The sequence below is a fragment of the Octodon degus genome, unplaced genomic scaffold, assembly GCF_000260255.1.
Source record: "Octodon degus isolate 3935 unplaced genomic scaffold, OctDeg1.0 scaffold00186, whole genome shotgun sequence".
Classification (NCBI taxonomy): Eukaryota; Metazoa; Chordata; class Mammalia; order Rodentia; family Octodontidae; genus Octodon; species Octodon degus.
In genome coordinates, this window is record NW_004524762.1 from 3,411,791 (window position 1) to 3,428,333 (window position 16,543).

At 36.6% G+C, this 16,543-nt stretch overlaps 1 protein-coding gene across 2 annotated transcripts in view; it reads left to right on the top strand.

Moving 5' to 3' along the window:
• Nucleotides 1-85: 85 nt before the first annotated feature.
• Nucleotides 86-16,543, top strand: part of Mbnl1 (muscleblind like splicing regulator 1) — a 174,576-nt gene continuing 158,118 nt past the window's right edge. The window contains exon 1 of one of the 2 annotated variants that reach the window (XM_023704076.1): nucleotides 86-259. In XM_023704076.1, coding sequence (XP_023559844.1) covers nucleotides 101-259 — 159 coding nt within the window. In that variant the 5' untranslated portion in view covers nucleotides 86-100. The remainder of the gene's footprint in view (nucleotides 260-16,543) is intronic. The other variant, XM_023704075.1, reaches the window with a different exon arrangement.

Below are 16,543 nucleotides of genomic sequence, written 5' to 3' on the forward strand. Positions count from 1 at the left end.
CGGTGCGGCCGCTGCCCGGGCTGCGGGCCGGCGCGCCGGCCGCTGGGCCAGATGTGTGCACGCAAAGGTTAATTCCCTGCCTGCTGCCCATCAGTTACGCATGACATGTTTAGCTGGGCGGCCTTATATGGAGAGCGCTGCGTTTCAGCCCAGTCCGCGTTTTGCCAAGTTTGCCGGGCGGAAGACGCCCCGAGCGGAGGGCTGCCGCTCCCCGGCCTCCGCGGCGCTCGGTAGCGCGGCGCTCAAAAGTGTAGGAAAAGTAAGTACAGGGGCTCCCGGGCGGAGCCGCAGCCGGTGCCCTGAGGCGCTTTCAGCAGAGGTCGAAAAGAAAGAAAAGTAGTTAGTACTTGGATTCTGGTTTTTGGACAAAAGCAGGGCAAACATGTAGTCTCCCTCCACCCACTTTTTCTTTTTTTTCAAACGGAGCCGGAATCTGTTATTGGTAGTAACGTGTCATGTGAGAATACTTTGATTCCGCAGCCTGTAACACGAGCAGGTAGACGGCGGAGCCAGCCTTCCCGCCCCCGCGCGGCGCCGGGCGAGCTCGGGGGTCTGCGGGGGCCCCGCCGCGTCCTCGGGGCGCCCGGCCCGGCCCGGCCGCTGTGGACGTGAGCCCGCGGGACCCGCGCCTCGCCGCCGGCGACGCGGGCGGGAGCTGCCCGGAAGGTTATTGCCGCGGTCGTCACCTTGTGCGCCTTCCGCGGTCCAGGCACACACAATAGCGAAGGGGTGGGAAAGGCGGCTGTGCTCGGAGGAATTTCTTAAACAAATTAATACCCGAAAGAGAAGTCATAATTAATGCCTGTGGATTTGCAGGCCCTCTGCAGCGTGCTTTGAAATACTACACCAGCGGACGCAGCGTTCCTCTCTTGGGTCTGAACAGTGTCTGTTTATACAAAGAGTGTATTTAGTCCCTAACTGTTCCTTTGCTAGTATAAATGATCCTCTCTACGTTATTTCCCCGTGAGCTACCAAAAGTGCTGATAGTTCCCTTGCCTTGCTTTTGAGATAAAATATTATCGCCGTGACACCTTAAAATGGAAGTTTAAGAACTGTAAAGTTCATCCTAAGGATAGTTAAGCAAGAATGTCTTAGATGAAACACGGAAGTTATTTTGTAGCCTCAGAAAGCACATTGCTGTCAAATGTATTTTACATGCGTTCTTTAAATTGGCGACAGCTACAGTTTAAGTCTATTTTTTGGCCTACTGCTGTCCAATTTTCGTGTTTTGTGTATTGGTATGGGAGTTAACATTTTCTTTTTTTCACTGGGTTAAATCTTTCAAAATGTAGACGTAATTTTTAGTTTTCTTTGTTTAATGCGGGGGTTTTCTCACTGAGAATTACAAATGTTGTCTTTTGTATTTTAGAGAACAAGTTATGTCAGCACCAGAAACCTGTTCATCTGTCTATAATTACATGATCTCCTAAGACATAATAATCAGGTTTTATTGTTTCTAAGAGACTTAGAAAAATCTCACATGTACCTCATTTAATTTTTTTTCTCAGAAAGCTACAAATTTGCGTGTAGATTCACATCTCGTGCGGTACAGTGTGAAGTCATGCCAAAAGAGAAACCGAAGTGTTACATGACTGGAGATACTATTGCTTGTGTTTTTGGCAAACTTAGATCCGAAGCTGAATTCGTTAAGTTTGATTTCAACGTTCTGCTCTTCCTCTGGGCACAGAATTCCTAGGAAATGAAACATTAAATTCTGTTCCTGAGCAAGAAGAGGTTATGTTTTGTCTTTGGGGGAAGGAAAGGGTAAATTGTATTTCTTACTGAGCAAGTATGCTATTTTATTATATAAAATTTCCTGTTTCCATTGTAAGCAAAAAAATTGCCCTTGCATTTGTCACTGTTACCATACGCATTGGGCTTGTATTTGATACATCTATTTATGGGAATAGAGAAGAGCCTTTCTGTACCACTGTCTTTCCGATTGGTGATTAGAGAGCATATCAGCACCTTGTTGGAAGAAACTGAAAAAGAGTAGGAGATTGGGTTTTCTGTGCTCTAGATAGGGTCAGCGTGGAGATTGGACAAGGAGAATGAAAATGAAATGTGTTTATTAAAGATGTTACAAGGGAAGGATTTAAGTTAACTGGTCTTATTGCCCCAAAGGGTCATGTTTGTGCTGTCCAGGCTAGTAGCCACATGTGTCTGTTGAACACTTGAGATTTGCTATGTTAAATACACACTGGAATTTGAAAAGTGTATGTAAAGAATGTGAAGACCTGATTAATATTTTTGTATTTACTATGTATTTTAAGCATAGTATTTTAACTGTTGGTCACAATGGAAAGTATTAATTTCATCTTATTAATTTAAAATCCTAACTTTTTTACTATGAGTACTACAGAACTTAAAATGGCAAAAATAAATGTGCAGTGTGCTTTCTGAGGCTACAAAATGACTTAATGCAGTGTTCCATCTAAGACATTCTTGTTTAACTATCCTTAGGATGAAATTTACAGTTCTTAAACTTCTATTTTAAGGTATCACGGTGTCATTTATACTATAGGAAGAATTATGGACTTACATCTATATATGGCTAAAATAAAGCTGAAATACAGTATTTGGAACAAAAAGTTACTTTAAAAGATAAAGAAGTTGATTGTACTTAGAAATATTTTGTCTCTCCTATGTTTTGTAACCAAAATTTAGAAAAAACACACCTTACATCTATTTTTATTTCTTCAAAACTAGTATTTAGTTTAGGGATTTCATGGTGAGGTAGTAATAACAGAGAAAAGGCTTATAATTAGGAGGATGAGTCTTAACACCTCTCAAAGGCCAGAAGAGGGTATGATTGCTACTTAGGAACATTTTAGAGATGCTATAGTTATCATTGTCCTGAAGTTACCAAACATAAACAAGTCACTAAAATTTATCTTGAAAGAGAGTTTTCAGTAAATAGCAGTTATCTTCAAATACTTAATGTATATTTTCCTTTACAATGTCTTTACTTCCTGAGAAATTAAAAACACCAAATATATCCAAAAAACTCCTGACTGAATTTAAGAAAAGTGTCACAGGAATGAAAAATTTTTACCTACAGGGAACAAGGTATAGTCTTGAATGTTAGGAAAGGTAAAAAAAAAAAAAAAAAAAAAAAAAAGATGTTTCTCTGATGATTTTTTATGGGCTTTGAAGAATTTTGGTATGCAGAGATGACTTTATAATTTGAACACATTCTTGAGAAAGCATCTGACTAGTAAACAAAGCACAATGGCATAGGTCCTGAAACATTCCTTTCAGATATTTTCATAACCGAAGTACATTTTGCCTTGCACAGTGAATGCTAAGTCAAAAAATGGGGCTCTTCTCTAGCCATATAAGCATGCTGAATGTTACTTTCTTAAAGGTACCAAAGGTGCAAGATAGATATAGCTAAGTCTTTTAAAGGGAGGGGGACAAATTGCATATACATCTCCAAGAAGAGTTCGTGCTAGGGTAGTGGTGTCTTGAATCTGCCTTTCTTGTCTGTGTCTATACCACCTTGCATGCACGAGTCTCCTGTGAATCTGTCTTTTGTTTTGTGAGCTGTGGTCCCTCGTGGGGTTAGAGTATGGGTGTGTGAGGAGAAGAATGATCTCCATTAACTTGGAATATCATTTCTGATGAGTCATGGAGCATATATTCACTAATGGTTGAAGAATTATCGATTGAAATGCAGAGGCTTCAAGAATAGTTACTGACATGTGGCATTAAGTGTCCATAGACATTTTTATTTTAAATTTGAGTTAGGAAAACTGGTTTTAATATTTTCTTTTACAGATTACTAACATATGCATTTATATAAACATTACAGCTTTCTCCTAGAAAACATCTAGCAAATACAGTACATGATTACAGTTTTAAACAACTTCATAAAAAAATTCAGTGCATCTCTTCAGATAATTACTGATGAATTTAGAGAGGTGTTTTGTCATCTGCCTATGAAATCTATAAAAATGAATCTTTGGAAGATTTGCTTTAGGTGTCAGGCAAGTGTTTTGCACTTTTTGCAATATTTTTCAGATGTCACTGTAGGTTCAGTGATTAACTTTTGTTAAAACAGTATACATAAATAAAGAGCAAAATAGGGGAGAAATAGGAAGCAGGGAGAAGTCTAGATGCTACCAAATGTCCCACATCTCCAAGTTACATATTTTGTTGTTTTAAAAATATTATCATATATATATATATATATAACTAGTTTCATTTGTAGTACTTCATTTTAGTTTGTTGAAAGTTTTATATTAATCTTTTCTGTACAAATCTTCCTAGTTTATGTATTGTGATGACATTTTCTTTCTTTTTTTTTTGTTATTTTGTTTGTTGTTTTTTCTTTGGGAATGACAAAAATGCAGTTCACATTTACCAGTTGTTCTGCCCCTAGTCTAATTTCAAGAGCAGAAAGGAGAGGTTTATGTGACCTGGTTTTATGTGGAGACTATCTCAGACATCAGGAGGTGGCCCTGGAGGTAGGCCCCTCCCTTCCTCTGCAGGAAGCACTTTCATCCTTTCAAAACAGTGACTTTTAAAGGACAAGATGATCTTTAGGAGATTCCAGGGGCATCCCAAGGAGGTGGGGAGGTTAGAAGTGGGAGTGGCCCTGGGGTCTCTCCTAGCAGTGCAGCCTGGGTCCAGGCTGCCCAGAGCACTCTGGGAACCGAGCTCCCCAAGTTCCTGGACCATCCCAATCGTGCAGCAAGCTCATAGCACGTTGGTCCTCAGAAGGGTGGCCCTGGGCCTGCAGAGGAGCTGTCCGGCTCCTTGCCCAGTTGGGTCCTACCAGGTAGATGTGGGACTGCAGAGGCAACCATAGGCCAACATTTTATTTTCTTACAAAATATAAAGGTTTAAAATATAGATTAGAGGCTACTGTTGGCTAGGATTGAAAGTGACATTTCCACAGATATCAATTGTTTCAAAAAGAGAAGTTGTTTTCAAGTAGTATGATTTGAATAGTGTACCTCTGGGAGAAGAGATGTTACATATTTGACATTATTTTAAGAAATTGAGAGCGTAACTTTTCTATGTCTAAAGAGGTGATTTCTAGATGAAAAGATGCACAAAGAATATGCTCCTATGGGATGGGAATGTACAACCTCATTATAAATGCATGCACGATGATAGCACCTTCCTCAAAGAAGTAGCAATTCTTTCAAATTTATATACTAAGTTACCGTTATATTCTTAACAGAATTGCTGCAAATATGAAATTCAGAGACCACTTCGGAGACATTGATGTTTACGTGCAATATTTACTTTATTCTAGCCCCTTTATGGCTAAAAGTTTAACAAGATGAGAATTCCTTCTTCAAAGGAAGAAAAATTTATAGTTGACATTTCATTTTTCCTGTATTTTAAAACTATTAATTAAAAGTAAACTTGTTTTAAAGACTTACCAAGATTCTAGGATTATGATGACAAGATTAATCTTACAAAATAAACATTACAAGGCTGGTTTGATATATTAATTTATCTTTCGAAGTTGATTGCAGCAAAATGTCATGCTAAGCTCGTGGAAATCTACCTAATGTAATCAACATATACTTTGTCCTCAAATAAATGAAAGTTTTCTAGGGGAAATAAAAGTGTTGAAAATAATTGTAACATAGGAAATAATATGTCATAAGTGATGACAAGGTAACATGTTATGGAAGCTTCGGTAAGGAAAAGCTAAGTGTTAATATAGCTCTGATCAACATACATATAAGAAAGGAAACTCCTGAAATTAAATAATGGAGGCCTGGCCTGATAGCTCAGTTTACTAAAGCACCTGCTTTGGCAGAGCTCAGGGGCCACAGTTCAATCCCCAGAGCTGTGCTGGCCCCGCCCCCAGGGCATACTGAGATGGTGGTGGAGATTGGGCTTGGTGGCGCACTCCTGCAATCCCAGCACTTGGGAGGCTGAAAACAGGAGAATGACTACGAGTCTGATCTATGCAGTGAGACCCTGTAGACCCTGTCCTAAAATACAGAAAGAAAAATAATAATAATAATAATGGGAAGGGCCAGTGGACTAAGCGCTTGCTCAAGGAAGCTCAGGGGCAGGTTTTGATCCCTGGTGCCTGTTGCCTCGCCGGCCCGGCCCTCTGGCATGCTGAGCCAGCAATGGAGTCTGGGCGTGGTGGCGCGCGCCTGTAATCCCAGCCATGGGGAGGCAGAAACCAGGAGGATCGCTACAAGCTATGTAGTGAGACCCTGCACAAAAAAAAAAGAAAGAAAAAAAAATGGGAAGCTGAAAGTATTCTTTCTTTTTCAGATTTACCAAATGTTAAAGCAGTATTAATTTAATGAATTCAGTGATGTTTTGGGATGTTACATATATTTATGAATGTATGTAATATACAGACACTAGTTTTCCATACATGTTGTATAGTTCATTTACTTAGTTTTTTTCTGTACAAAAAATATTTTAATTTCCAGATGACCTATACTAGAAGATTGTTTGTCATTAGTGTTAATGAGTACCATAAAATAACAGCTTTTGCAGCCACTGAATAATTACAGATGCATTAGAACACTAAAATGGTTAACTGAGGCAAACCGCGAATGCAAATTATTTGTGAAAGAGAAAGCTAGATTGAGAATAAACTGCCAGTTATACCTAGGTTATAACGAATACCTTGGCCTATGCCAAAAATCTGTAGTATGCTCCGTGGTAGAAACACAGCCAAAGCATACTGAAGAAAGCAGTGACTTCACTTGAGAAAACAAATGTAAAATACATAATAAATAGTGAAGAAGGAAATATGTGAATAAGGAGATTTTAATTAGAAACAGCCTGTCTAATTTATCTTGACTCTGAAAAGAGGAAAAGTGATGCAAATAAATAGAATTTGTAGCTGAAGGTTTTTGGTATAGGTAGAAGCCTTACAATTATGAGTAAAATTTTGCGACTTGTCACAAAACATTTCTAAGATTTTAAGTTAGTCTGTGAAAGAGCACATTGTCAGTAATTTCTGTACTTTAATAGTGGCATCAGTGTACAGTGATTGTGAGTGATTTTTTCCTTTGGAAAATTATAAATGGTGAAAGACTTTTGCAATCTGTTTACGTCTTAAGAATGTATGTACTATGCTGAACAGCAAAGGATGCCAAAACAAAGCCTTAAATTGTTCATATTCACATTAGGCAAATTATGAAGGTGTTTCTTAAAGTCAGGATTGAAATGTACACACATGATATTCACAGTTTATCTTAAGGAAGAGATTTGGTCATATAGTGTTGTTGATGATAGAAAAAAGGATGCATTGATATTTTATTTGCTTCTGTCTTGTCTGATTGTACAAAGAAAAAAAGAATTACCCTTAAGGTGCCATTTCAGCACTCCGCATGGGTAGATGGAGGGGTCTTATCTCAGCAGGAAAAGCCAGAAGGTGGTCAGGTGAAGTGACAATACACAAAGAGGAGAAAGCTGGGCTGGTTCTCAGCCGTTGGCTGGACTTGCAGCACAGTGTTCCCGACTAAGTGCTTACACATTGGTAGTTGTATTTATCAAGGTTTTGTTTCTTTCTGGAGCCAAGTTTTAAAAAAATGTACCAGTCCCTATAAACACTGTATCTGAATTGGTTTTGAAAGTCTAGTGTTTACTGCAGCATAGGTAGAACAACATAGGTATCAAAAGGGAGGACATGTTTTAAAAAATACAAGTCTTTTGTAAATGTAAGAGGTGAGATAGTTACTATCATTTTTTTATGTTTATGTATTTTATTGCATTTTCTATCTTTTTCAGTAGACAGAACCAACAGATCTTAGGAAAAGACATTTACCTTGTTTTAATTTTGACATTGTAGAATCATAAACAGATAATCATTATTAAAATAATAAGTTGCCACTTTTTTTTTTTTTTTTTTTGTGGCTGGTGCAGCATGTGGTACCTGGGATTGAACTGCAGTCCACTTGTGCTTGCCTAAGCTTGCCTAAGTAGGTGCTTTAGACTGCTGAGCTCTCTCACCAGCCCCTCTACATTTCTTTATAAAGTCTTATTTAATATTTTCTATAGCCATAGAATAGACATAGTATCTTTTCTTAATGATTAAATACATGACAGAAATTTCTTTGGTGATTTTTTTTTTTTGGAACCGGGGATTGAACTCAGGCCCTTGCACTTGCCAGGGAAGCTCTTATTCCACTGAGCCATCATCTCCCCAACCTCCTAAATTTATTTAATTCTTTGTTTTTATTTATTTGATACAGAGTCTCGCTACACAGTTGAGACTCATAGTGATCCTCCTGTCTCAGCCTCCCCAGCACTGGAATTATAGGTGTGCAGCACAGAATGTGGTACTGGGGATGGAACCTGGGTCCTTGCACTTGCCAGGCAGGTGCTTAGACCACTGAACTATCTCCCCAGCTTTCTTTGGTAATTTACAGAACTAAGATAATTGATTTGTTATTTATTCCACTTTGCAAACTTTTAATTCATTTTTGTCTCGTCTTCAGTGATATATAAAAATTAGTGAACAAAATGATAACTGCTATAATGATTGCTAATATTGTTGAGCACTTTCTGTATGTTGTGCTAGAATTAATGTATTTCTCAGAATAACTTCACAGGATAGGTAACTAGTGTCCTAGATTCACAAACAGGAGAACTTGAGGCATAGCTCTGTCCCATTAACTAGTAAGTAGCACAAGAAGGAGTTGAATCAAGCTAGTCCCGTTTTAGAACCCATACCCTTACATGAAATAGTAAAAATGGATTGGAAGAAATATTTCTGTTGGGTCCCTACAGGAAATTGAGACCATAATCATTGGCCTTGCAAAGAGGCCTGTATTCTTTAGCTTTTTGGAACTCTTAAGATAAAAAAGTAAGAGGGTAGAGAGAAAAGGTATGCAGGGACACTGACAGAGTAAGAAAGAAAGGAGTGGTGAGGTGGGGTATAACTAAGAATTATAACTTGATTAAATCGATGACCTATGTGAAATTCTTGAAACATTTTCTACCTGTGTCAATTATTTTTAAGCACAGTATCTGATAAATTATAAAAGGTTATCAGGTTCTTTATTTTGTGTTATTCTGAAGTAAACATAGGGCCAGGGAGATAGCTCAGTGATGTAAGCACCTGCCTGACAAGCACAAGGTCCTGAGTTTGAGCCCCAGTACCACAAAATAAATAAACAAATAAATACATACAATTTCATCTTTAGGAGTTCATTGTTAATTGCTGGGAAACGCCTTGCTGTCAGCCAGGGAGTTCTGGTCTCTACTAAAATCTGTAGAGAATGACTGTGCGTGCTATCCTTAGCAATGAACAAGGTGGCACATAGAGACATGATAAAATGAGTTTGCAATGTGTTCAATGTGACTAACATTTATACTACTCAGACCTTAGCTATTTTAGGGTAGGGATCAGTATAACTGTAGTATTCTTTTTCTGGAAATAAACTCAGTAACCAGTCACTCTTAAAAAAAGAACAGTTTGTTTATGGAAATAAATAAACAGTTATATATGGTTAATGTTTATCTGGAGTTATGGAGGTAGAGGTAGTTGTATTTCAAATAGAATAAAAAGTTTTGCTGGAAATGTTTATATTTAAAATTCTTACAGACTTTTTGTAAGTAAAATGGCTTAACATAAGTTAAGCAGAAAATGTCAGAGCAGTAATAGATTACATTATGTTATTTATATGTATATATACACAAAAACTACCATGAAATAAAGATAATTTTAAAGAAAAAGATTCTACTTATGATCTATCATTAATCAGTTATTATTTAGATTATTTATTCCGTGAAAAGTAATGTAGAAACACTATATGACTATAAAGCATGTTTGTATAGAGGTAGGATAAAGTTAATACTTTATTTTGACCTTTTTTGTTAGTGTTTGTAAAAGCCATATTTAGCACTTTTTTTTTTTTTAACCATTAGACTTATTTTAGTCTTATTATTGCCTTGTACAAATGTGTGGTGCAAATCTATTTGGTCATATCAAAGTAGTGTTTAGAAAATGTTTATTTTTAAGTAAAAAAGGTTAAATATTAATAACATTGGAAGTTTTTCTTGAGTTCTGTGATCGCATCATTGGACTAATGTTAAATAGACACATTCACTCCTAATTATTTTGAAACTTGTTTTGAATTTCATTGCTTTGAATTCAAGAGAAAGTGCATTGTCAGTTTAGTGGCATTTGGTCTTAAATACCTTGCCTTGCCTTAAAATGAGATTAAGAGATGTAATGAACGGAGCAAATGTGAATAAGAACTACAGGAAAATGTCTTAATCCAGGTATAGAATTTTGGAGGCGATGGATGACCTTTGCAAAAAAAGAGAAAAGTACAGAACAAAAAATAATATTGTTGAAAAACATACATCCCACATAAAGTTCTGCAAAAAGCTATTTGAGGGACCATATACACTTCTGAGGACTGTGATTTTTAAATGCATGTATTGTATTGGGAATAGTTACTTCAGGAAGAAGACTATTACGTCTGCTTCTCAGTCATAGAAAGTTTACTAACTCCTGAGATCTTTTCCTTTTAATTTTTTTTTTTAACATTTATTTAGTGTGTGTGTGTGTGTGTGTGTGTGTGTGTGTGGCCAGCTCAGCCCACCAGGGGGCGGGGCTGGCTGGCATGTGGTGCTGGAGGATTGAACCGCGGTCCCTGTGCTTTGCCAAGCTTATTCCAAGTAGGTGCTTTAGACCACTGAGCCATCTCTCCAGCCCCGATCTTTTCCTTTTAAAAAGTTACTTTATTATGTTTACAATAAGGTCAAAGAAGAATCATTTCATCTTTTGTATTCTGTTAGGTAATCAGTTAACAAACATACTTTGAGGACTTGTTAGAGTCAAAAGATCCTAATAGGTTAGGAGAGGAGGATCCAAAGTAGGCTTACATAGGTTCTAACCTTCTTTGACATATAATTGAATTTGGAAAAAAGACATTGAACAGTTAACAATGCAAAGCACTATTCAATTGAGTACCAAAGGGGGAAGCTAAAAGAAGGAAAGAAACTCAAACAAGGAAGTCTTTGTGCACTGAATCACCAGGGCATGCTGTGTGGAGGAGGTGGCCCATGATAATAGGATAAAGATTAAGACTACAGAATGCGGAGGAAATCTTCAGAACAAGATAGAGGCAAAGTAAGGTGTCATATCCCACCATCTTCTTGTGAGGTATTGGACAGCGTGCTTACATTACTTTCTGAAAAAGGCTGGGTAAGGAAAACCAATTTGGTAATGTTGCTACACAGTTATGGACCTGTGAGGCATAAATCGTCATCTTCTTCATATTGATGAGGACAGAGACTTGGAGAAGTCATCCTACTTGCCTAAAATTTGCATAGCTTATGAGCTGTCACAGTGGGTTGAAGCTAGGTCTTTTCTTTACCCCCTCATCTTGTGATTCTGCTGAGAATAAGTGTACCATGATTGTGATACAGTAATTTAAAAACTTCACCCATAATAGAGTTGATGTAAGTCATAAGAACATAATTGAAAAGGCTGCCAATTTTTTTTTTGCTTTGAGATTGGATTACAAATAGTATGTAGTTTGACAAATAATCATGGTTTGGTTATGGATCTATGAAAAGAAAAACTAGGCTTCTTGTTTTCAGTGATACTTTTAAAAGACAGTGTTGTGACATGTTATTGCATGTGACAGTAGGTAGATCCGTTTGCTATCCCCCAAGGAGAAGGTGTGTATAGTGCAAAGACTATATACAGTAGCTCTGACTATTTTGGGGGAATTAGCATCAGAACCCCCATGGATGCCAGAATTCCTTACACAAATTTGCATATTCAAGATTTTTGTACATTTTAAATCATCTTTGTTGGATAAAATGCCTAATATCATGCAAATGTTACGTAAAAAGGTATGGTGTATTGTTTAAGGAATAATGCAAAGAAATCTTTACATGTTGGTACTCATGTGATCAGGTTTTCAAATATTTTTGATCCATGGTTAATTGAATCCATGGATGCAGAATATACAAATACAAAGAGTGGCTGTACTTTCATAACATTAATATAGCGCCATACAGTAACTTCAGGACACACCCTAAGTTGATAGATCATTTTTGTGATCATTTTTTGCTTTCACATTACACAATTTTCACACATCTGTCTATGTGCTCTGTGATTATCCTTGTGACACAGCTTGTGGCTTTGAAGATAAGCTCTTAATTGAAGTCTTGTTCAGTGGGAGACATGTCACTTTGCTAATAAATTCTACTTTCATAGAGCTGTTTTGACAGTATACCAAATTAAATGATAGACAGTTTAGAGACAGAAAATGGAAGATCCTTTGTCTTGCTTTTGGTTTCAAAGTAAATCATTCCTACTTAGCAAACATTTATTGACTGCAGTGCCCACGTGCTGTTGACCTGCGTGTCACAGAAGGGAGAAGATGTGCCTGTTTTCAGGCTAGTTTCCAGTATGATAGAAATCATCACAAGGTGGGACAAAACAAAGGACACCATCTAACCAAGAATAGGCTGCTTGTGGGCAGTGTGGAATTTGCCTAAAATCATTTAATGGAAATATTAACTGTTCAGTCACTTTGTATGTATTACAGAAGAGATTAACCTACAACATTTTAAAATGACGTTACTCAATGTGTAAACTTTTGTTTTCTTAAGTCCTTGATAAGTAAGCATGGCTCAACCATAGTGTCATCCTCCACTAAACCAAAGAGATTAGTTGACATTTTAAGAGAAACATTGGGATGTATAATCCATTTGAGTTTTTTTTATATTTAACTCTGATTTAGGAGCAGTTTCAAACACTCAGTATTGATAATCAAGTTTCAGAGCTCATAACTTTTATGTTACCAGAAAAGAAAAAAATCCATAAGATAGAGGTGAGCTATATTTAATGACAGAGGGTTTTCACTGTAGCTGTTCTTTGTGCTCAGGAAATAAAGTTGTATTTTGTAGGCTGGCTTCCAGACTTCCAAGTGGTGAAAGTGCAACTGTGCACATTCTGCAAGACCCCATTCTGCTGTCAAGTATCTGTTGCTTGTTTTGAGACTTTAATTTGTATTCTAGGTTAGAAAACTCAGAGTTTTACTTTATTACTTACTCTCATTGAAAGCCCACTGAGTAAAAAGTTTCATTGTAAGATTTTTGATTCAGGATATAGTTTCTGGTTTTTGAAGTCTATGGCTTAGAGAAAACAGACCATATGTGAAATAATGAAAATTTTGGTGCACAAATTGACAAAGTGATATTACATATCATATTTCAGAGCAAATTTATTAATCTACTAGGTGGGAAGTAGATCCCTTTGCTTCACACACTTATTTTATTCCTTTTATAGCTATCATTAATGCACTATTTCATAATCAATTAAGGAATATACATGAACATATAGATTAGACAAAAATGTGCATATGCATATACAGTCATGAAATTATTTAGTAAGGATATGGGGTAATTGATAAAAGTTAATAAAAAATCTCTGGTAATAACCTGACTATAAACAATTGTAATAATTTGAATAATGGCTCCTTACATGTTAGGCATTTATTCTTTTGCAGAAGTAACCATAGATAGCTCTTGCAAAGTACTGTGGGATTCAGGCATTGCTATCCCTCTGCGGTACAGTGAGAGAATAGAGGATTGGGAAAATTCAAGTCAGGTAGTTTGCTTCAGAATCACACAGTAAGGCATCATGTGAATTGAGATCTCAACCCTGAAACTGGGCTGTTTGTATGTTAGTGTCCATCAGTATAGTATGAATTAAGTACAAAAATATTCATAGCAGTAGAGGTTTGAGAGCTTTCCTAAGCTAATTCTGGAAAGACACAGTAAAGGAGATAAGACGTGAAAGGTCTTTTTAAGCATTGTGGTCATGAAACAGCAGAGATGATGAAATAGACTTTGACATTTCACTGGCTTTAAGGGGAGTGAGGTATCAAATGGCCTAATATACCTGTGTGGTTTGCTTAGTGTTAGCTCTGCTCACACCTAATACTTCTGCTCCAGCACTTCCCAAGATCAGCAAAATCTACTTTTAGTCTCAAAATCATTACCACCTGTGAAGTTTCTGATGTCACTTCTGAGTGACATAGCAGTCTGCCAATTGGTCTGGTGGATGGCTTGCTAAGTGGCACATCTTAAAATGTCTTGCTCTCCAAAAGAGTATAGCAACTACTCTTATAATGTATTCAGGTACATTATCAAATGCATTAGTGTTATTCAGTTCATTTCTCTCATTAAAAAATGGAAATCTGCTGCCAGCATAAAATAAGCAAACATGCCATTGAAGATAAGTAGCTCTACACTCACTTGAAGATTGCTGATTAACTTTCTCACTTATACTCAAATGCTTAGCAAAGCAGTTATGGCATGTCTGTGTGTACACATTTTTGTGTTATACTCATATGTCCATGTATAATCCATAAATGATTATGAAGTGGTGCAAAAGTTGTAGTTAAAAGTGGAGCAGAATAGCTGTATGAAGATGAGGGATCTATTTTCCAGCTAATTGGTTAATTTTTAAATTCACTCTAAAATTATATTAGTATCATCTAGAATGTTTATGCTTTGACTGCGGATATGGTCTTGTGAAATATAGTATGCTATAGATTGTATGTAGAGAAACAATTGAGCATATTGTAACTTTGTAATATTGCTAAGGCTTGAGAACCAGATATTTGATAGGTACTATTATTCACAACGTTAACCTAAGTCTCAATGAATTAATTTCCATTATCTTTTGACCTGCTAGTGTTAAATTGTAACCTATTCACACAGCAACAATTTTCTGTATGTAAATGGACTTAAACAATAGATATTTCCATAAAGATAGATAAATTTAGATTTAAAGATTCCATTCTAATATATTAATATTTTGGCAAGAAAATTAAACACCTGTAGTTTAGTTAAATATTTCCAAGGAAATTGAAATATATTAATCTGCATATTCTGCAGTGTTAACTTAAATATTAAGTTACCTTGTATTTAGCAACTATGGTAAGTATTGAATATATAATACTAAACATAAATATAGACATCTCTCAAATTTCAAATAGGACATTGCAGAAATGACATTTTGTTAGGTTTTGTTACTATTAAATTTAAGTAACCTTTTGATAATCTAAAACTATTATATGTAGATGCTAGTCAATATTCAATGTAACAGCGGGCCAGGGTTCAATCCCCAGCTTGCTGAGCTGGCCCCACCCGCACTCTGAGATGGAGATTGAGGTGAGTGTGGTGGTGCACTCCTGTAATCCCACCATTTGGGAGGCAAGTCAAATATTTTGTATTCACATAAAAAACATTTATTTATTTTTAGGATTTAGAATTTTTTTAGAATTACATCTTTGCAGTTAAGCAAGAGAGAAATAGTATCACAATAATGCAGAAGGAGAAAGCTCAACTTTGACTGGCAGCAGAGTACTGTTGAGTTTAAAAGGTCAGGTGAGTACAGGAGGCTCTAGTTTTGCCACTCAGTATCATGCAGAAGAATGCTGTGACAGCCAGGGCTGATACAGCTGAAAATATCTGCAGCCTTAGAAGCCTTGGCAGTCTCAGAAGGTCATTTTGGCATCATAGTAGGAACAGTGATTTCAAAGCAAAGGTCAAACTGGACAGCCAGGCAACAGGGTAGTTTGCTGAACCCAGAAGTTGTAACGTGTAGAGTTATTGTCAACTGTGCTGTGTTTTTTGATTAGTTCTGGTTATCTGTCAATGAAGTATTTATAGAAGAATGAATTTTCCTTGATGGGTGAATTCTAAATTATTTTTTCTATTTTAGTTTTTTATCTACAGCCTTGCACTGTAGGACAAATGTTACTTTAATTTTATTTATGCATTCTATATAGTCCATCAAAAAAGAATGTGAGTTGGGTTACAGCAGCATTGTGCATGTGAAATGCAACTGCAAAACATAGCACAAATCAATTAGAAGGAAACAAGATGAAACAAGTACTTAACGTAGAATTGAGCACTAAATTTATCTCTCAGCTTTCTGGCAACCTGAGCAAAACATTTAGAAGTAAAAAAAAATGCCATTTATTTAATAGCATTTCTTTATATCTCATATAGTATTTTATTCCTAAACCTTAATGTATTTATGTAAATATGTTAACTCTGCTCTGGGGTGAAATCATAAATGGTGAACTCCAGTTACTTAAGAAGTGAAACTTGAATTCTTCAGCCTGGCTTGCAAGACCCTTACTTATTTGGTTCCTGTCCACATTTCTGGCATCTTGTTCTTGCCAGTCTGTTGCATACTGTTCAGTGTTCACGGCCTTTACTTGCCTGTGTGTCTGTAGTCTTCATTAGCAGTTAAAAATTGCTCTTTTGGGGCCAGGAATATAGCTCAGTGGTACAGTACTTGACCTGCATGTGCAAAGACATGAGTTTCATCCTCAGCACTGAAAAATAAAAAATTATTTTAGGTCCCTTTTCGGTGTCTCCTCCATTTTCAAACCATCTCTGACCTCCCCCTTTCTGGTAAATCATTAGTGTTCTTATTTATACTTTATACATAATGATATGTGTGTATATATATATATATGTGTGTGTGTACACATTTTTGTGTTATACTCATATGTCCGTCACAGAAGGGAGAAGATGTGCCTGTTTTCAGGCT